This window comes from Oreochromis niloticus, linkage group LG11, assembly GCF_001858045.2.
Source record: "Oreochromis niloticus isolate F11D_XX linkage group LG11, O_niloticus_UMD_NMBU, whole genome shotgun sequence".
Classification (NCBI taxonomy): domain Eukaryota; kingdom Metazoa; phylum Chordata; class Actinopteri; order Cichliformes; family Cichlidae; genus Oreochromis; species Oreochromis niloticus.
In genome coordinates, this window is record NC_031976.2 from 14,768,661 (window position 1) to 14,789,849 (window position 21,189).

At 40.9% G+C, this 21,189-nt stretch overlaps 1 protein-coding gene across 2 annotated transcripts; it reads left to right on the forward strand.

Annotated features, from left to right (window-relative positions):
* The first annotated feature begins 51 nt into the window (after nt 1-51).
* On the forward strand, nt 52-20,813 carry faxcb (failed axon connections homolog, metaxin like GST domain containing b). Of its 2 annotated transcripts, XM_005472557.4 has the most exons (7): nt 52-1,523; nt 3,192-3,313; nt 7,345-7,480; nt 9,470-9,666; nt 13,568-13,785; nt 15,891-16,007; nt 16,423-20,813. In XM_005472557.4, exons 1-7 carry the CDS (start codon nt 1,488-1,490, stop codon nt 16,740-16,742), a joined length of 1,146 nt encoding a protein of 381 aa, XP_005472614.1. In that variant the 5' UTR covers nt 52-1,487; the 3' UTR covers nt 16,743-20,813. The 2 variants fall into 2 exon arrangements, with proteins under 2 accessions (XP_005472614.1, XP_013131947.1); XM_013276493.2 differs by lacking the exon at nt 52-1,523 and having other exon boundaries at nt 1,551-3,313.
* The last annotated feature ends 376 nt before the right edge of the window (nt 20,814-21,189 follow it).

A 21,189-nucleotide genomic window follows, 5' to 3' on the forward strand; every position in this document is an offset into this window, starting at 1 on the left:
TCTCCACAGAGGGGAGGGGCAGCCATTTCCTGTTGGATTATAAGGGGTCTGGTCTCATGTGGAAGTATTACATAATACAAATCTCCCTGTGGCAGACAATAAGTCATGCTTGCATGATGGTCTTAAAGAGACCAGAAATATGACTGTTTCAGAAATTTCAAAAATGTTGACATTTCACTGTTTAAAAAAATGCTCTTACCTTCCACATCTGCTCCAGATGTTTCTTCAGCTCCTGGTTCTCCATTTTCATGAGCTCCTTCTTCCCGATGTTGCTGTCAGATAGGATTGCCACATCTATCACAACTGCGGTCTTCCGTTCCTTGTCAACAACCACTACATTATGTCTGCTTGGTTTGCCGGCAGCTTCTATGTGGAAGTGGAAGTCCCACATGCCCTTAGTCCTGTTGTTCTCAACCACCTTTTGTGGTTGAGGACTTGGGGACTTCTAGTCCATATGCAGCACAGATGTTCCTGTACACTATCACAGCCACTTGGTTGTGCTTCTACATCTATGCAGTTCCAGAATGCTTCTTACATCCAACATAGTCTCTGGCCCCAGAGACTATGTTGGATGGTCTCTGGGGCCACAGACTATGTTGGATGGTCTCTGGGGCCACAGACTATGTTGGATGGTCTCTGGGGCACCTTTGCACACTGTTCAACTTTGTTCCCTTTGTAGACTCAACCCTCTATCTGATGCCTAGGGCCTGTCCTTGTGCTGCTGTGTTAGAGACTCTGTGCTGTGCTTTAAGTCTGTGTTGTGCCAGAAAAATGATTTCAGGAATTTGCCCCAAAATGATTGTCTATATTTAAACTGTTTTAAATGATATCAAGCCATTTTGAGCCTGAAGCAAAACATTCCTATCACAAGGTAAGAAGCTGCAGTCGGTTTTTGGCAAAGTGTCTTTTATGTATCCTATATTTATCTAGGTAAAGAGTGTCACTGACATCAAAAATGACTTTTTCAAGAGCGAGCTGGCTAAAAGAGCAGCAGAAATCACAGCAAATATAACACCACGCTTCTATTCAGATACTTTAATTGGCCAAAAAGGACTAGATAAATTATAATGTAGGTACAACAAAGCAGAGTCATAAAGATGCTTGATGATGTCACAGTCGTTTCCGCTATCTGCCGACAGTACATCTATGTGCGCGTTTACTAAATGCCTTGCTCCAGCAGTGCCTGCTGTGTCATATTCCCAGGCTGGTTCAGCAGTAAACACCAACACACGCTCCTGCTGTAATGCGCGCTCCCGAGATCCACGAGACCGCGCGTTTAACTTGCCGTAGCCATGGCTGCGGTAAGCACTCACAGCCTCCTTCACTGACCTGACGGGGTCAGACAGCAGCAGGCAGGTAATTGGCACCAGGATGATACCGGCGGACACGTAACTACTGGATGTTCTTTCGTCCAAGTTGTCTACATCCTGTTCTCGGCATGCTCGACAAACAGATCTCCAACTCACCTGCTGGATTAAAGCGTCAGGATGAACGTCTTCTTCCACTTCCGAAGTTGCTCCAGAGTGAGTACTCCTTCCTATTAGTGCATTTACCACTTAGTTATACAGTTAGACTGTAAGTAGAGTCGATACCCACAGCACACCGCGGTCACAGCGCAGGTGGCACAGTGGATTTGCAATCCGTGTCTTACTTTTCTCGTTTGCGTAATGTGCTTCAGTGTGATTGCACAAACACTCTGCACTTCATGGAATCAGCAGTCTGTAGTAGCTGAAGCGGAGCAGTCAGTCGGCTGGAGGCCGCTTAAAATGTAGAAGCGGAGCAGGAGGGCTTATCGTCATGTTTGGCTGCTGTTGGCCAATAGTTTGTGTTTTCGTGGTGGTGAGTGAGTCTCTGCGTTCAGTGCACGCAGGGGGCTCGTCAGGGCGGGGTGGCTAACCGGAGGAAGACAATAGGCCAGCTGCATAAAGTAACCAGCATTTGATTAGACAACAGCGGAAGTTGCCCAACTTTGCCACAAAAATAAAAGGACTGGGTAATTCTTTTTTGCGTTTCTAGCCCTCTGTTTACCTTGATCTGATGGTCAAAATGTACACTCCACTACACGTAATATATGCTGTGGAAGTTATTAAGTTCTACAGATGTGAATCACATAAGTTTCTTACCAGCTCTATACAGAACTTAATTAGATCAATTGCTTCTCTTGTTTTTATGGTGGGGATTGGACAACATCTTTTTGCAAACCAAGTGTATCTGACTAAAGCTGTTTGAGAGAGGCAAACAAAAACTGGAACAGCCCTCCACCTTGATCTAAACTGCATAGAATATAGGCATGTAGACGTAGCTTTGTACTATTCACAGTTCAAATTAACTCGCATTTATCTTAGTCTGGCCCTTGAGAAAAAAGGAAGCACCCAATAGTACCTCGAAACTTTGGTCATATGAGGATCTGCCATATAAACAGAAAATAAGGAAATACATGATGGGCCTGCTTTAAGCTTTTGCCATTATTTGGAAGCAAAACAGCCAAATAATCTTCGGTCCCAGCTACTTTAATTTGTTTTTGCTAATAATAAATTAAACCTATTTATTTGGTCAGACAAATCAGGTAATGATTTGACTACTTTTAAAATATTAAAACATTTCATAAACAAAACTGAATAGTTTATATCATTTTCAGATTTACGATCAAATTTCATTCACATGATATGTGAAGGAAAACTAGCAATGACTAACAGCCACTGTGTAGGGTTATTAAGAGCAGAAAATTATTTTGCAAGTAAAATATTAGGTGCAAAAAATGTAATTGGAACAGAGCGGGCACTGACATTTATTTTGAAATTAGTGACCGGAAGTCGCCGTGTTGCCGTTGTTATTCGCGCGATAATGCTGTGCAGAGCCTGCGAAGGAAAGCGAGCTGGCTGCCGAGGAGTGTCGGGGAGTGATGTTCCAGATATTTACCTTTTCCGCTTTCCTGGATCAATATTAGCCACACCACCGCCATGCCGTAGACACAGCGCCGGGGGTTTCGATGAAGCCTAACGGGGACTGCAGCAGGGAGGACGCGGGGCGGCTGTAACCTAGGGAAGAGGAGGATGTACTGGGCTGCTGGTTTCGCCTCTTCCCGGCCGTGTGTTGTTGAACTGGGGCGGAATCACAGCCTGCCCATCGGGCTGTGCGGCTCCGAGCAGCAGCAGTCGTTGTATGGCTATATCATCGCCTTTCCTCTGCAGGATTACGGAGGCATCATGTCGGTTTTGGGCTCGGACTCCTGGTGGAAGAAGACCCTGTACATCACCGGGGGGGCCCTGCTGGCTGCTGCAGCCTACCTACTGCATGAGCTGCTCGCCATCAGGTAGGGACGCACAACATGCCTGCGCTCTTTGTCATCTTTATCACCACCAGGTTTTTGTTTGTTTGTTTGTTTGTTTAATATTTCGTTTGCCCCGCGGGGCTCACGTTTGGATCGCACCCACCCCCGCTGACAGTGACTGATGAGTGACACCGCATAAAGCATTATGGATATAGGAGAGTGTACATGGGGATGTGGTTCCTCTGCAACTCTCGCGGTGGTTGCTGAGGTTGCCGTCCCTGGTTTTCTCCTTCAAAGGACACGACACTAGGTGGAGATTTAAAAAAATAAATAATAATAATAATAATAATAATTAATTAATAAGCGAGTCACGCGTCCGCTCGTGTGCCAGTTCCCGTGCAGAACACATCGGCACCTGAGCGTGTCTAAACGAAGCGCTCCTCGGACGCTGCGGAATCAGTCTGACCTTTAATGAGCTGAGACACAGCAGCTGTCCGCATCATTTACAGTTGTTTTCTACAATGAAAGCTGGTGATCAGTATGCGATCACTGTAAGAGAGATTAACACGGAACTATTGTCAGAGCACAGAACGCCTGGCTGTGAATGGACGGATTATTTATTTTTTTCGGCCAGGCCACTGCCAGTAAGTAAGCACATCCTGTTACAGTGGCCTGGTAGTTTCTGCTTTCACTCCCCCCTCCTCGATCCATAAGCTGCGTGAACCGTGCATTTCGTGCAGAAACTCTGAATCACGTGCAGGCCGCTGAGGCTGGCCCCGCAGCCTGCCGGCGTCATCTGTCCGTGCCATGTGATGTATTGTTGGCAGAGCTGCTGCTACGACTAGTCAGCTTTTGTTCTCCTTTTCCCAGCTGAGAGATCTTTGAGAGGTCCTTTAAGTGGTTCCTCTGAGAGACGAAGCACCACCATGTGCATGGAAGAAGGACGGAATGCATAGAGCAGATCAGGCGTAATAATATGATGTCAGTTTCTTTGGAGATTTAGAATATTTTCAGCACCATGTAACTGTGGACAGCTACCAATGAGACCTGCGAGGTTTCAGCACCAGAGTCAGCTCAGGTTTATTTATGTAGCATCACAGCACCCGCTTTACATTGTAACAACCATGTAAACAACAACTCCTAGCCACCACTTGGTGACAACAGAGAGGAAGAACTCCCTTTAAACAGGAAGCAATCTCCAGCAGAACAAAGCTTAGGAAAATCAAAAATATTTGCTGTGATCTCAGCCACAAACAGGTCAAACCGCAAGCTATGGGAGAGACTAGACAAAAGTTAATGGCATGCACTAGGTGTATTTAAAAAACAAAACAAAAAACAAAACAAAACAAAACATGGGGAGTGAAAAAAGGTGAGTGTAGTAGAAATGTTTAGTGCATCATGGGAAGTCCCCACTGCAGCCTTAGCCTGCATAACTAAGCCCTAACTACAAACGTTATGAAAAAAATAAGAATTTGTAGTCATGCAAGCATGAATTTATATTTTCTGCAGAATGTGGTTTGCTGAAAATAAGCAAGGCCTTCCCTGGAAAAAAAATAAAAAGCATTGTCTGGATGGCAGCATACGTTGCCTCAAAGCACACAATGCACACAACCACAGATGCTGGCACTGAAATATGGGCTGATAGTAGGTTGAGTGATTGCTCTTTCCTTTATCTTTTAGGATGGAGCATCCATGACAGTTTAACCTCATAAGTTGTGAAACACTCCACCAAGCTGTGTGTTGTTGTTGTTGTTGTTGTTGTTTTTAAACAATCTTTTGCTGACTTGGGGTTTTTGAAACGCGTTGCTGATATTAAATTAGAAATGAACATATTATTTGTACAATATAATAAAATATAAACCATGTCTGTAAAAACAGATTTGTATTTAGTTTTTGTTTAGATAACATCCAGCCTGGAATGGGGTCAAGTTGCCAGTTACATGCAATCAGTTTCTGATAATACGGTAATTAACTGTGATAAATTGTCCACAGTCAAACATCTGTTGTTAGAAATGAATTCGTGTGACTGAGCAATTAGCTTGCTTTGAAGTAGGAGGTAGCATCGTCAAGCTAACTGTGTCCAGTATTGGATGGTTTTTCGTTTTGTTATGTTTTTTTTAACAATGTATTTATTGAGTTGTTTTATATTGCTGAAGTTCAGCTAAATTCATATGAATTTGCTCCGCTAACCTTATCTAATGCTGGTGCTACATGATATGAGCCCTCTTATTGTAGTATTTCCAGAGTATTTTAATTTATTTAATAAAATATCGATATTTGGTGTCCTTGTATCGATACAATAGTGCCATGCAAAATATTGCTTTATCATTTTTTTTTCTGTCACTCTAAAAGTGGCCTGCGTAGATTTTTTTTAACTTATTTTTGTCTTAATGTACAGAATTAATAGTTTTTTTTTCCCCTCAGAATAATTAAAAAAATGACATTATTTTGCACTGGTGATCGTAAAATAGGATAGAACTCAAAAACAAAAGCAACCATAATCTATAATATAATTTCCACAAACTTAAATCTAAAAAAGGATCGTTAAAAGTGGAGTAGGTGTTGTCAGCCCGCTCTACAGTTACATAAATTTATTCAAATATAGGGAGCAGTGGTCAGTGATAAAAGAGATGCTAAACAGAGCAGATGGGGTCTGTGTGTGTGTACCTGAGATGATGCCTAAAAGCTTCTTCAGGAATAGAAATAGATGCCCAGATGAATGTGTAATGTGATTAGGAAAGCGGTGTAGTAAAATTAGATTAGATTTTGGTTTTTTTTCCCTGTGCTGATGTGTTAGGTGTAGTTTTATTTCTCTGGTTGCAAAAAAGATCTTTTATTCTAATTGCCATATTAGATAGCATTGAGACACTCCTCAACTACAATTTTAGCTCGTTAATGGCAGTGCAGGAATACACTGACATCCTCCCTGCACAATTGCATTCTAGCTTATTATTAAGTGTCTTTAGACAGCAGGCCTAGAGTACAGTAGGAGGAGAGATGACTCATTTAGTCAATATTCTGACTTATAACTGAAGCTCTTAATACCCCTCAGCTAATACAGTGGAGCACTAAACATACAACTTTGTGGATTTTAAGCCTTTGGTAGCTCAGCTGCTCCTTGTTTCATAGACGATCTATCAAAGTGGAAATAGAATCTCTAGTCTTGACAATCACTTAAAGCGTTTTAATGGAGTATAATAACAGCTAGTGATGCCAGTATATATCTCAAAACACTTAAAGTCACTTAAAGTACAGACTCATTATGTAAAAGTTACTGACCTCAGTGTGAATAAAGAAAGTGTTGTTTTTTTGGTCCCTTTTAATACTTATTTTCATTTATTGTTAGTTTTATTTCCTGTATATGTTATTGTTTATTTTATTTCTAGTTTTCCATGTTTTACTGTGATTTATATTATTTTTTTCCTTTTTGTTTAATATGTTTGTTTAAATCTTGATGTTGTCTTTTAACAGGAAAGCACTTTGGTCAGCTATGTTGTTTTTCTGAAGTGCTCTATAAATAAAGTTGGATTGGGATTTGTTGTAATTGTTTAACATAATAATAATTTTTTTTTTAAACTAGCAAAGAAAACAGAACTCGGCATGAATAGTGTGTCACCGTGCTAGAAAAAAACTGCAGGTGTGACCTGCTCCTCACAGCGAGGTCGGCCAGAGCCTGAAGCTGAACTCAGTCCTGTTTTCTGTTCAGATGCTGAGTTACATTTGGAATTTATCTCACTGGCCCCACTGCACCAATTGACCCTGAAAACAGGTGGAAAAACCGGTTGCTTTCGGCTTTTCTGGCTTAAAATGAAACATTTTTAGGCAGTTTTTGCTCTTGGTGTCTATGCATAGTTGGCAAAGCTCGAGACACCAAAGCATAATTTCATCCACACAGAATGGATGAAAGTATGTGCTGTTAACGTTAACATGTATGGTGCTGTTAACACTGGAACAAAATGTACAAAATGAGACAATGTATGTTTGCGAGTTTAAGAATGGTCTTTAAAGAGGTATAACATTTACAGGTACAGCATTTATTCATTGAGTTTTCTCCATCTTTGGTTTCTATGTAGGAAGGAGCAGGAGTTGGACTCCAAAGACGCCATCATCCTCCATCAGTTTTCCAGGCCAAAGAATGGTGTGCCCAGCCTCTCGCCCTTCTGCCTCAAAATAGAGACGTACCTGCGGATGGCGGATCTGCCCTACCAGGTGATAACAGAGAGGGGAGGGGGGTGTTTCTGCCTCTGAAGAGTTTGTTTAAGTAGTTTTTCTCTTCAGCCATTAATAGCTACTTCTGTTGCACAGCCTTAATGCCTCTCTTCCATCAGCATCAACACTGGGCAGCACAAGCTAATGGCAGCTCAGAAATGGGGTCCCATTTGTCAACAGCCTCCATATAAGGACAAAACAATGAAAGCTGTTGCAGCTGTTGGATGTGACAGAGTTGAAGATCTTAAGATTTTAGTTGTTAATGACCATAAGGGACAGGATTATAAAGGAGTGTATCGGGGGAAGGGTGGAGGACAACTCTAATTGAGTGGCTTCGAGATAAAGTTAGAAAGGCAAGTTAGAGATAGTTTGGACACGTGCAGAGAAGGGATAGTAGATTTACTGGGAACATAGACAGTATAAAGGAAATGCTAGTGTGATGCCACCTGTTGGTTTCTGAAGTCTTGTTTTGAAGCATCAAGTGTTTATGTGAGTATTAATGCTGCCACCATCTTGGTTGCAAAAAAATGGATGCAATGAGGAAGACTGGGTCTGACTTTGAAACCACATGCTTATTATGGATGATCACTTGTGACTGACAGCTTGTTAGTCAATGATTGTGTGGTTTCATGCCACAGATAAACCTCCATTTTCAATTCAGTTCAGTTTTATTTATCTACTACCAAATCACAACAGCAGTGGCCTCAAGGTGCTTTATAATGTAAAGATTGTACAGTAATACAGACAAAACCCCAACAATCAGATGACATCTTTGTTTAAGCACTTGGAAAAAACTCTTTTAACAGGAAGGCCATTAACAGAAAAGTGTGTACACAGATGAAGTCAAAAAATGCTGTCCCATAGACCTCTGTAAAACAAAGTCCTTGTTACAATCACATCTATTGCCATCTGGCGGCCTTCAGATTGAATGCAGGTTCAAGGGACGTTCGTATTGGCTTAATTTTTGTGATCTAGTCTAGAAGCTATGTTTTTTATTTTCTATTGTCCATGATTGGGCAAAGGCAGGAGGCAAAGAAGAAGACCGCACAGGTGTGGTTAGTGAAGATATGCAGTAGGTTGGTGTGACAAAAGAGGATGCTAGTCACAGGGTAAGATGGAGCCAGATGATATGTTCTGATGAACCTTAAAGGGAGCAGCCAAAAGAGGTCACAAATATTTTTTGCTAGCAAAACTGTTAGCAACTGAGCTAAGTTTAGGCAGCTAGCTGCTAAATATAATCAAGCAATAATGTAAGCTAACATTAGCCAGAACAAAACAAGTTTTTATGCAGTGAAGCCCATCTGACCAAAATGGAATTGTGCTCTTAGGCAAAAGTTTAAGTTTGGGGGGGAAGGGTTGTTAAATCCAACCCTAAGCCTTCTTTTGGCTAAAGTTAGCTAACGCCAGCTTCTCTGAAAACACAGATGAATTGAAGCTATCTTATGCAGCAAAATTTTAATTACCTTAGGTGGTCGTTTTACTTTATCAGCTAACCATTGATACATTTCTGCAGTAAGTTACAGCTAACTGGCAAACTGCAAATTCCTTAATCTTATTACAAATTAATGACTCAGCAGAAATACTGGTTCCACACTTCTTTGAATTATCTTGTGACTGTCGCTTTTTACACAGATTTGCTATTTAGTTAAGAGGTTTTCTTATATTTAGTTAAGAGGTTTTCTTATATTTAGTTAAGAGGTTTCTTAAATTTATTAGATTTTTTTAGGAGTACTGTTCAGTATTTGAATGGATTAGAATTATTGGAACAGGCATAATTAGATTAGCTTTTCCTTGACTTGTAAAAGGATCTCTGATCTCTCAGTGACTGACTGAAAATCACCACGTTTTAAAAAATCAGCAGTACATAACCACTGAATTACAATAAAAACAAAAAATCAATTTTGGCATATAGGTCTACAGTCTTTGTTTTGTTAATAAAATCTACACACAGCCCAGGAAATTTATGTGCAAAGTTGTTTCCCTTTGCAGAACTACTTTGATGGGAGGCTATCGCCGCAAGGTAAGATGCCCTGGATCGAGTACAACCACGAGCAGGTGTCGGGGTCAGAGTTCATAGTGGACTTCCTGGAGGAGAAACTGGGCGTGAACCTCAACAAGAACCTCACCCCGCAGGAGATAGCCGTGTCCCGCGCTGTCACCAAAATGGTTGAGGAACACCTCTACTGGTAAGTAAGTCGTATAGGTATACAGTGCTGTAGCTGTGTCTTTGGAAGGCTTTTAAGAGCTATGACTTCAGGCACTTTAAATGGAAAAGTACAATAATTTTGCCACTTTCAGATCATTTTAAAGACAGAAAGCAGTTCTCTGTTTCTACAGTTTCATTTAATTATTGCACTTGAGAGGTGAAATTATGTGTTGCTGAGTTGATTATGCAATTTTGTGTGTATGCATTCATATTTAAATGCACACTTTAATGTGCTCAGTGCCAAACCATATGAGGAACCACCTACACTGATCCCCCCTGGAAAATAAAAGGTCCAATTTATTTTAGCAGCAAGAGAAAACAGACACACTGAGGATTTAATTCTAAAAACAAAAAAAAGTAAGATTATTCATGCATTGTTTGTGCAGCTTTTCAGCCCAGGCTGTGATATCTGCCATCCTTCGCAGCGGTGAGTCACTCCAGGATCACTGGGGGGAGAGACATGCTGCTAGGAAATCGTTTTCCACACTCCATCTACACCAAGAGGAGTGTTTTCCATTACCTAAAAGCTCTATCTCTCTTTCTCTATCCATCCCCCTCACAAATGCGCACACACATACACACACTATCTAACTCGGTTTGATCCATGTGGTATGGCCTATTGCTCTCTCTATAATAATTTTAGAACACAATTTGAACTACTCATTGGTTTTAGTTTACTTATAAAAAAGGAACAAAGGATGGAACAATCTGCTGGCTTTGTGTTATAAACTGAATCTGCTCCATTTCTCTAAAAGCAGCAGAGGTCATTCATGTAATCCACATTCACGCTTCCTCCCTTCCTGTCTCCTTGTATCACCTCCCTGTTCCTCTCCTCTGCTTCTCCATGCACCCTGCACCAGGTTTGGACCCACATATAGACCTATTGATTGAATTATTTATTTCAGGGAAGGGCAGCATGACAGCGTGCTGCTCTTTGTGTACTGAGACACAGCCTAGAGATAGATTTGGTTAGATCGTGCACACACAGAGTTGCTTTCCTGATTCATGGTGGCATGGTTATAAACCAGAAAATCTCAAAGCTAGTTATACTGTTATATACTCATTTATTTAGCTTTGCTTTTTTAAAATGCAAATCTTTTAATAACTCTGTAATACATTAGATTTTGTTTGCTGTAAAGAATTACCAGAAAAGGATCAGTCAGCCATACTTTAAGTTCAGTAGACATACACAGACAACTAGTGTTTAGCAGCTGTGATCCAGTGAATGTCAAAGAGGAATTTAAAGAGTAAAAACTGGGCATAAATACAACTTTAAATTGAGATTAACCTTATGCTGGATAAACACAGCAGTTATAACCGCGGATTAAAGTGGGATTCGGCAGGAGGAGGAACTCTAAGATCGGCTGTAACACATCTATGGTGAAAAGAATGAGTTAGAAATAAGTCACGCAGTAAAATGATTTGTTTCGTGAGCTCCATTGGATTTTTCTTTGTGTGCAGGCTGTGATTGGTTGACCTGGGCTGTTACGCTGATATTCACTGCTCTTTGTGGATTTAGCCAGCAAAGTTCACTAAAATACTGTATAAGTAGATGTTTCATAAGCTTTATGGCTATATGGCCCCAACTCCCAGACACTATAAAGCTAGTATAAAAGCCATAGTTCACAGAGTGAATCTAATCGGCATCATTACCTTAAATATACCAAAATGATGCCTGCTACTCTTGGTGTAAGCAGTCCGCTGTACTGTTTACCCTGCACTAAACCGCCAGGTATTCCCATGCAACCCTTGAATAACACTGTTTGTTTGACAAGAGGTTTCACAAAAATGTAATTTAGTAAAGCATCACACATGTATCTGATTACAAAACTCCAAAATGAATGAGGACATTACATGTAAGATTTAAATTTCCTGTATGAAACATTTCTCGTATTGAGCAGCCATAACTTTTGAAAACGGTCATCCTTCATCCTTCCGTCTTCCTCTCTTTCTTGCACCTTTCTCCATCTGTCAGGATCACACATTAGCATTTTTTCTCTCTCCCTGGGAAATACTGCAACTGTAGCTTTATCTTGAAAATGCATTTTGTAGCAAACTGCACAGAAACAATTGCAAAGGTTGCATTTGAAATTACCTGGGGATTAAAAAAAACATGACTCTATTTATGCTCGCTCCTCTTCTGATTTGTTTTTGTTTTTTTTAAGAATACAGACACTTTGGACATCAGATAATATAACAGGAAGTAGCATTTGGCCAATGGATAGTCCCCACTCTGAAAATTAATATAACCCAGATTCTTTAATTCAGTTTCTATTGAGCAACCAGTCACATACAGCAGAAAGATGACCATGAGGCCAGGCGCTGGCCTTTAGATGAACTAAGAGGTAAAAGCTCTAACCCATGTAGGTAGAAACATGTAGGTCTCCCTTGCACTTGTACTATTATCAACAAACAGCTTGGCTGTCATTGAGTTCTGTTGAGCCACTTCTTCAGACTTTTTCAGATCATAGACAGATGGGTTAACGGCAAAAAGTCCAAGTGTGTAAGACTGTAACAGCTTTATCGTAGTATCTAGATACACAGACAGCTTATGCAGAATAGAAGCAACAAATGTATGAAATATCAGAGTTGTTGTTTTCATTGTCTTTGTTTTATGGAGTTAATTCATGTGAAACATTTGTCCTTTAGTGGTTTCACAAGGGATTTTGAGGGTTTGAGTTGGGCTTGTTTGCTTGTAAATAAACAGGATTTGTTGGACCACAGTGTGAGACAAATCTCAATATAGAGAGACACTATATGCTGCCATTTCTGCAGCCTTGCTTTCTTTTCATGAGTAACTGTAAGTTGCTGATGCTTTGCAGCAGTAGGTGTCTGTATTTTATCATGAGAGGCAGGGACGGATTCCAGGCATTTCTTTCAACCCTCAGGCCGACAGTTTGAAGGGCTGAATATACGATGTTGTGTTCTGGCAGCAAGTGCAGAGCGGTCCAGCTGATGAATGGGCCAAGGGACAAAAGTGTTGGAGCACTTTTATTGATTAAGTTGAGGCTAATTGTTATTAGACATAAAGCTTTACGGTGCAGTGGCTGAAACTTTCATTAAACACTTTTATTGGAATCCCACTCTAATTCAGTTTGACTCAACATCATAGAGTAAAATATTACTGTTGGTCCTTTGTAAAATTCTGGTTTGCCACCATATTCAGTTAAAAATACAGCGCTAGACTAGAGAGATGAATAAACATGTCTCCTCTTTCTTGTATTTGTGTAGTTTTTGGTTTTACATGAAATGCATCTACTGATTTATAGATCTTTGATACAACACATGACAATGCTTCTGCAAAGCAGGGGGGAAAAATGCCAAAGTGAACACAGACATGCAGTCACTGAACTAACTAAATAAGATTTAAACATTAAGGCATTAAAGCTGTTTTTCCTTGTTTTTGCTTTGTTTATCCCTTTAAAAATCAGCACTATGAACCAAAACATGCTTTTGGAGAACTGTTATATCCCTAACCTTTTGTATGTGATAATTTGATGTTTAAATATGTGTGGAATGTAAACGCTAATGTTGATGGTGTTATACCATCTAGCATGTTCATGGTACATGGATTGTATGCTGAGTGGGATAAGGTTTTTTGGCAGTGTAGAAATCATTTTGTATGTTAAACTATAAATGATACAAATGAACTGATGGCTCAAAGACTCAGTTTCAAATGCAGTTTGTTCTTTTTTGAAAAGGCCACGATGGTTTTAGACCAACATTTGGAATACTTTATGATCTTGACCTAAGTAAGTACAGGAGGAGTGTAAGACTCAGACTGTAGGTGTAGCTGAGGCTCACTTTTGATTTAGAGGAGTAACTTTTTGCCAGCCAGTGTAATCGTAACACAGTGTTGTCTACATTGTGTTTTCCTTCAGGACAATAGCCTACTGCCAGTGGGTGGATAACCTGGAGGAAACGCAGAAGCTGCTGGCGATGAGTGGGCCTCTGAGTGACACGCTGAAGTGGATGCTGAGCCACCTGAATGGCGGCATAGTGCGGAGGGAGATGTACGGCCACGGCATCGGACGCTTCTCCAAGGAGGAGGTCTACACGCTGATGGAGAAGGACATGAGGACACTGGCCACTCTACTGGGTACGGAACTAAGACTAACCTCATCAGGACTGTGGTTATAGAGGGATACGCTAATGCTGTTATGCAAGCTGATAATGGAGCTGGTGTTATTTCTTTTTTCCATTGGCGGTAATGAAAATACATAAATTTGTTACTGTGAGCTGATATTTCTCAAAATATTCACAAGCTCCTCTTAATTGGTTTATATTTATCAGAACAAAATACCATTTATCTGCGTCTTTGCACTTGAATTTTATTGAGGTATAGATGGTAATGAATGAAAACAGGGAAAGCTCTGGATGTCAGCTGAAGGGATACAATATAAGTGTGTTTAGAAAAGTGCTTTGCATCGATCTGTTTGTGTCATTACAGTGAACAACCGCTTGTATAAAATGGAAAAGTCATTCCCGAGTGAAAGCATTAGGACACTCCACAACCATCTGGCTTCCCTCTTTTAATGTTTGTTACACACAAGTACCAGAAGTGTTCACCTAAAATCTGGCATTTTAACCAGAAGAGCTGATTTCCCAACTTCAAAATGAAATTAGTTTACTTTGAAGTTTGCTCTCTGAAGGGCAAGGAAAGCACACAAATACTTAGCAACCTTTCATTAACTGGCCTTCCTGTAGTGTTTTGGTTTCCCTCTGGATTACTGGAAGTGTTTACAGGTTACATTAAAAACATCTCTAATGGAGCTCGGCATTGATGATGATGTGTATAAGAGCAGGGATTCCCAACCAGGAGAGATCTCAGCAGCTGCCTGGGGAACTCAAAGATCGCAGTGTATTTCCACCTATTTGAAAAATGTATGAATAAATTGAACACATTTAAAAACAAAAGTAAAAAGAAATTCAGTTCATTTCAGTTTTATTTATATAGCACTAAATCACAAGTTTCAAGGCGTTTTATAATAAAGTAAAGACCCAACAATAATAAAGGGAAAACCCCAAGAATCAGACCACCCCTTATGAGCAAGCACTTGGCGAGAGTGGGAAAGAAAAAACAGGAAAAAACCAGCAGAACCAGGCTCAGGGAGGGGCGGCCATCTGCTGTGACAACTTGGGGGTGAGGGGAGGGACACAAGACAAAAGACACACTGTGGAAGAGAGGCAGACATTAATAATAACTGATGGCTAAATGCAGAGTGGTGTATAAACATACAGAGTCTAAAGGAAGGAGGTGAGTGAAGAAGAAACACCAAGTGCATCATGGGAAATCTGAAGTTCAGGTCTATAGCAGTGTAACTAGGGGAGGAATGTTGTAAGCCTAATCTTAAAAGAATCGAGGGTGTCAAGACCTTGTACGTGAGGAGGATTTTAAATTTGTTTCTGGATTTAACAAGGAGCCGATGAAGAGAAGGCAGTATGGGAGAAATATGCTCTGTCTTTTTAGTCAACGTTAGTACTCTCTCTGCAGCAGTTCGGATCAAAATGTGCTCGGTGAAGTGTGTTTAGGTGGAAAAAAACTATCCAAAAACAACCATGAACTAAGATTTAGTGCTAGTGTTAGATAATTTTGTATCGTAATCTTAAAGTAAAGCCCTTCACACACCAGATGCATCAAATTTGACTGATATTTCATACGTTAAGATGGATATGGAAATGGTAAAATAATACTATTTTACCTCAGGCACACAGCTAGACACTGCTCTGGCTCTTTGAAATGATTTCTCTGCCTCAGATGTGATACTGACTCTGCCAACAAGAGCTTAAACTGCCCCACCGACATCCTATATGTATAAACATTACATGACCAGCTCATATCCCAAGAATTCGGAATATAACGTTGTTTTTTCCCAGCACGCTCAGTGTGCAAAGGTCTTAATGATAAACATCTCAAAAAGTCAGCTAAAGGTAGTTCATGAAGAGTTAGTGCATCTAAAAAGCTCAAAGTAAAGCAAAACTGTTGGTTTACAAACACCTTCTGCCAGTACAAGTGGAATGAAAATCATCTGTAGCAAAAAACCTTTCAACAACAGACGGAATGAGTTGCAGAGTTGAAAAAGGAGTACTTTAATTTGGTTTTTGATATCTATTTCGTGTCTGTGTGTGTGTGTTTGGTTATTTTGGCTCTTGTATATTCCCTTTATCGTTGCTTGAAATTGCTGTTTGTTTTCTGTCTTGCAGGAGATAAGAAATACTTCATGGGCTCTAAGATGTCAACATTAGATGCTACAGTGTTTGGGCATCTAGCTCAAGCCATGTGGACTTTACCTGGAACACGACCAGAGCAACTTATCAAAGGTCAGATGATCTATTCAGTAATTGCAAATCAACACATGCATGCTGGTTTTTATCACAGGTTTTTGTATATTACCTTGTCCTTGCAGTATTTAAGCATACTTGTGAGATGTTTTCACTGGTGTATTTTTATGTGTAGTCCACTAGATGGCAGTGCTGTTCTGCTGCAGTGCAGTGCTGCTTACACAAGCTCAGAGAGCAGCTTTAAAGTCTCACACAGGGAACACTGAAGTCTTTTTATCTTTTCAGACAACAGCATCAGAGCTTGATTCTGTGTTTTAATCCATAATTTGTGATCAAGGTGATTGTGGGAACAAAACCGGACCCCCCAAAAAAAGACTAACAAAGGCAGTAAGCACCTGTGATACCACCTGCTGGTTTCAGCTCTGTCTTCAAAAAGATTTACATGTCTCCACAGGAGAGCTGATCAACTTGGCCATGTTCTGCGAGCGGATGCGGAGGAGGTTCTGGCCCGAGTGGTTTGTTGAGGTGGAGGATTTTTACTACGACGGAGACAGCGAGAGCAGCAGCGGGGGCACCCCCACGGGCCTGCTGGACTTCGGCCTCTTCTCCAGGACTGACACGCTGGACGACAGCGATGGCAGCAGCCACTCAGCCGGACGCACGCACACACATTCCCCCGACTCTGACCGCTCGCTATTTGATTCGGACGTGGGCACGGGGTCTGACAATGATGCTCAGTTTAAAGAGGAGTCAATGCCAGACCTGGAAGTTTGACCTTGGCAGACTGAGACTGACCGAAGGCTGGAACAGTCGGTGCTACAGGCTGCTGTGTGGTTTTGCTTTAATAAATCTGGCTGGAACGATGTGTCCAAGCAACAGCTCGCACACGGCTGAAAGAACTATTCCAGCTCCTCTACCTGTAATGCCCAGCATGTTACAACTTCCCAGTGGGCAGACTGGACGTTTGTATGCAGACGATGCAAAATAAACCTTACAAAACATGCAACTGTACAGTCAGTTCCCTCCCGTAACGTCAGAACTGTCCCTGTGACAGTTCCTCTTTGCCTTATTTGTCTCATCCTAAGATGCAGAAGCTAGCGCGAAAGGTTAACACACAAAGGAAGCATCTCACGAAGAGCGCGTTGGCAACAGAAGAGTGCTACAGACATGACAGGTGGCACTTCACTTGCTATGAAATGATGCAACTAATCACCACTCTGCCGTGTGTCATAACGCACAAAACCACTGAAACAGGTGGAGATTAAAAAAGGAACAGCTGCCATGTCTCTGCTGTTAGCCATCCGTGTGCCGAGGAGTAAACACAGATGACATTGAGCATCAGTCCGTGCATTAAGTTGACCCTAAAGTCATTTTCCTCATGCTCCCTCATGCTTCTGTATGTGGTGAAAAAAAAAAAGTAATTCAATCATTCTGTCTGAAACCCCAGATACACTTACTGTATAGGCCTGTTGAACGGAAATCAGGAGGTAAGATTTGTGCCTGTTTCTTCTGCAAGTTATCATCCTATTTTCTGCCCAGTAAGTCATTATCTGCCTGCACTTTGTTATTGTTGAACTTGGAGAGTTGGGTTGTTTGTTTTTTTTTTTGTTGTTGTTGTTGTTGTTGGTGTTTTGTTTTCGTTTTTTGTTTCTTCCAAACTTCTTATGGTCTTATTGAGGAGCTGCAGTTCTTGTATTTGACCACTAGATGGAGTCAGCAGTCCGCCTGTTGCCTTCTACATCAAGGTCACTCCAGCCTAAGGACCTGCAGTACATTTAACACAAGAAATTTCCACTTCTTTGCTAAATCTCCCATTCATACCTAACATGTGTGTGTGCATGTGTGAGAGAGAGAGAGAGAGAGAGAAATACTGCATACTGCAACTTAGCGCAGCAACAACTCACCCTCAGCACTCAGAACATTAAAACAAATGGGTGAAACTCCTCTGCGACAGTTTTTTGTTGTGATATAATTTATTATCAGTGCCACTTGATATTATTCTTTCTATAGTAATTTATTTTTTGTTAAATATATACATATATTTAATGTTATTTCTTTTTCTTATTGCTCTCAAAGAGAGATCTTAATTTGCACTAGTGGAAATTTAATTTTCACCTCATTTCAGTCGGAGGAGTCAGCTGTGAAGGCACAGAATGGAGACTGAATGACGCTGAGCGTTACGATAAAGATCAGGCTGCAGTGGACTGTGCTGCTCATGTCGGCTGCGCGTATGCGAATGTTACCGGGTGTGAATGTCATCAGTGAAGCAGCTGATAAAGTGTTTGCAGACCGGACTGAGTCAGAATACCAAATGAAAAGGAAGCGACTATAGCTCGGTGGAAAATCTTGATTAAAATGTGGACCAAAGTGTCTGGGCCGGGGGGAGCGTTCGTTTTTGTCTGTCACGTTAAGCTCGCTGGAAGTGCTCGTAATGGAAATGTGATGGCTTTAAAAACTGACTATGGTACATAAAAAGTAAGTGTGACTTGCATTAAAGGGTCTACAAACCCTGATTATAAACCTTTTTTCTTTCTCCTCACGAGTGGCACTAAACCCTGCAGATAGTTTTGTTTTGAATTCTCCAGGCTTGGAGATGTCTCTCTTCTTATTTCACTCCACAAGATTAATGGAGTTTCATTTTAATTCCTGGAAAAATTAAAAAATCTTCATTCAATTTGCTGGATAGATGGTCAGAGTCAAATTCATTAGTTTCAGTGTCACAAAAAGAAGAATAAATAAAAAGTAAAGGAACCAAAATATGAGATATGAGATGGTTAATTTAAACACTTATTAGCCTAGAGTCTTACAGTGCAAACAGCTTTCATAGGTTATATTCACATGTTGGCAAAAAAGGCCCAAACCAGATTCATTTGTTAAATACCACTCGTGTTTCTTCACAAAAGCACAAATCACAGGAATCTGCTTTCTTTTTTTCAATTCTTTCATATGGAGCCCTGAAATGCAGTTTGTTATTCAGTGAACATCAGAATCCAACCACTCCGGGCTCCAACGCTGCCTCCACGCCTCTATATGAAGCTAGGAGTTACTGTACCACTGTACCGTCCTCTCTGATTAGCCGGCCTCTTCTGCGCATCAACTTAAAGCGAATGGCAAACAGAGTTTTTCGGCATCGTGGCCGTCCCGTGTAAAAGTACGATGCATGGGACGCTGTTCCTTACACATGCATCTCACTGTGTTTCTGTTATTGGCTAAGAGAGGAATGCAAAAAAAAAAAAGTACCAAACAAACTGATCTGAGGATTAAACCAGAATTTTTGCGCAGTGGCTTAGAGTGCGAACCCAGCCTTTAGAAGTCTGTCACAAAAATCATTTGACTTGTAAATCATTCAAATCATCTGTTAATGTTAAATATTAAAGCTAGATGATCTTTGATTTTTGCATGTTTTCGAAACATTTTTGAACATATTTTACCTGTCACCAAAAAATTGAGTCTTTTTTGAGCAACTATCAGATTTCTGCAGAATTATTTAAAGCTGTTAGTAACTTCTTTTTTTTCAGAAAAGGATCACATTATTTTTCTAAAGTGAACAGAGTCGTGTTGCATTTTTCCCTCAGATCTACAAAGAGGCACAGCATCTCTCCGGTGATTGTTTTGGTTGCGCAGGCTGCAACTTAACTGCTTTTTGTAAAGTCTCACTGCTCTCATTAGTGTCATTCTCAGAAGCAGCTGGCAGCTTTTTAGCTCTAGACAAACTGCTTAGCACCATATGACACTAATAATGACGGGAACTTGCTGGTGATCATAATTGAGCTTATTTAGCAAGTAAAGAGCTAAAATTTCCTTCAGAAGTTGGAGACCAAACCACTGATAAATTTGAGTGAGTACTGTAGACAGCCAGGAATGCCAATTGAACAACAATGCTCTAAATCTCTCTGATGAGCAAGTGTATAGAGATATATATATATATAATATACTGTTAGCTTACTGGATTAATATTAAACATGTCCACCTTTCTAATAATGAGTTTATGTTGGTAATCTGTGTGAGCCAAAAGCTCAGGGTTCAGACTGCTCTTAATGCTCCGTTTTAGACATTTTTTCCACTCTTGGCTCTCACTGCGATCAATGAGGGGTTATCCCTAATAGCTTTGGCAGTGGGAACAGAAGCCGACCCACCAGCTGTTCAAACCTGTTGTTTGTGAGAGGCACCCAATCAGAAGAAATTTGTTTTTAATGTATAAGAGGTAAAAGAGCTTGTTTCGGACAGAGGCCGGACTGAGGGAGGCACTGTAGAAGATACATAAGGTTTATTTTTAAAACTATTAAGTGGAAGTGAGAGCGGCAGTTCACTTTAAATAAGAAAAAAAATCCATCCATTTCCATCCTTATGAAGTAAAAGTTGATATCTCAAAACCTGGTCAGGGAAAACCAAAACTGTCTGCATGTCTGTGTATCATCTGAGGAGATGACTTTATGGGTTTTTTTTGTTTGTTTCGGGGGAACAATCCTGGGTAGGTGCCCAAAGGCCAGAGATGAACTGAGACTCAGGTTGTAGAAACAACCTTCTTCCATCATGTCGTCCTGTGGTTTGCATTCCGACCTGATCCGCACCAGCCTTGGTTGTGTGCTTCTCAGTCGCCTCATCCAGTCTGGGCATGATATTACAGTACAGTTGGACTGCATTAATCAAGCCATATTAAAACTAGTTGTCTTGTTATTGGAACCACGTCATAGCGTTTGCTGCTGGTGTAATGTAAATATTGTATGTGTGACAAAGTGCATCATACTGTATGTAGAGCTGACTGACTGATCAAACTACCTGTGGCAGTCATACAAACTGGAGTGACTGGATGATTTCAATAAAGACTAGCTGTGACAATTTTAACCACGCCCTGGTTTCCTGTTCACTCTGCTTCCTTGTGCATCTCAGCTTAACGGAAAGGGGCTGAAGTCATGACGCAGCTTTATTGACACGCACACTGTGCATTAATGTGCGAGGCTGTCGTATCCCTGACTGCATATCATGCATGTGGTGGTGTGTTTTCAATCATGCTAAACCAGCCGCAATCACTCATGTGCAGAGGGGGGCTGATTAAGAGTTTGCCAGGACTCTGTAGGCAAGACGAGAGGAGAGGAGCAGGAGGAGAAAAAAATAAGATCATGAGGTGAAAAGAAAGAGTTGAGCCAGGGCGAAGAGGAAGTAACCAGGAGCAAGAAAAGGGAGAGGAGGAATGAGAAAGAGAACTAGAGGAGCAGGTGGT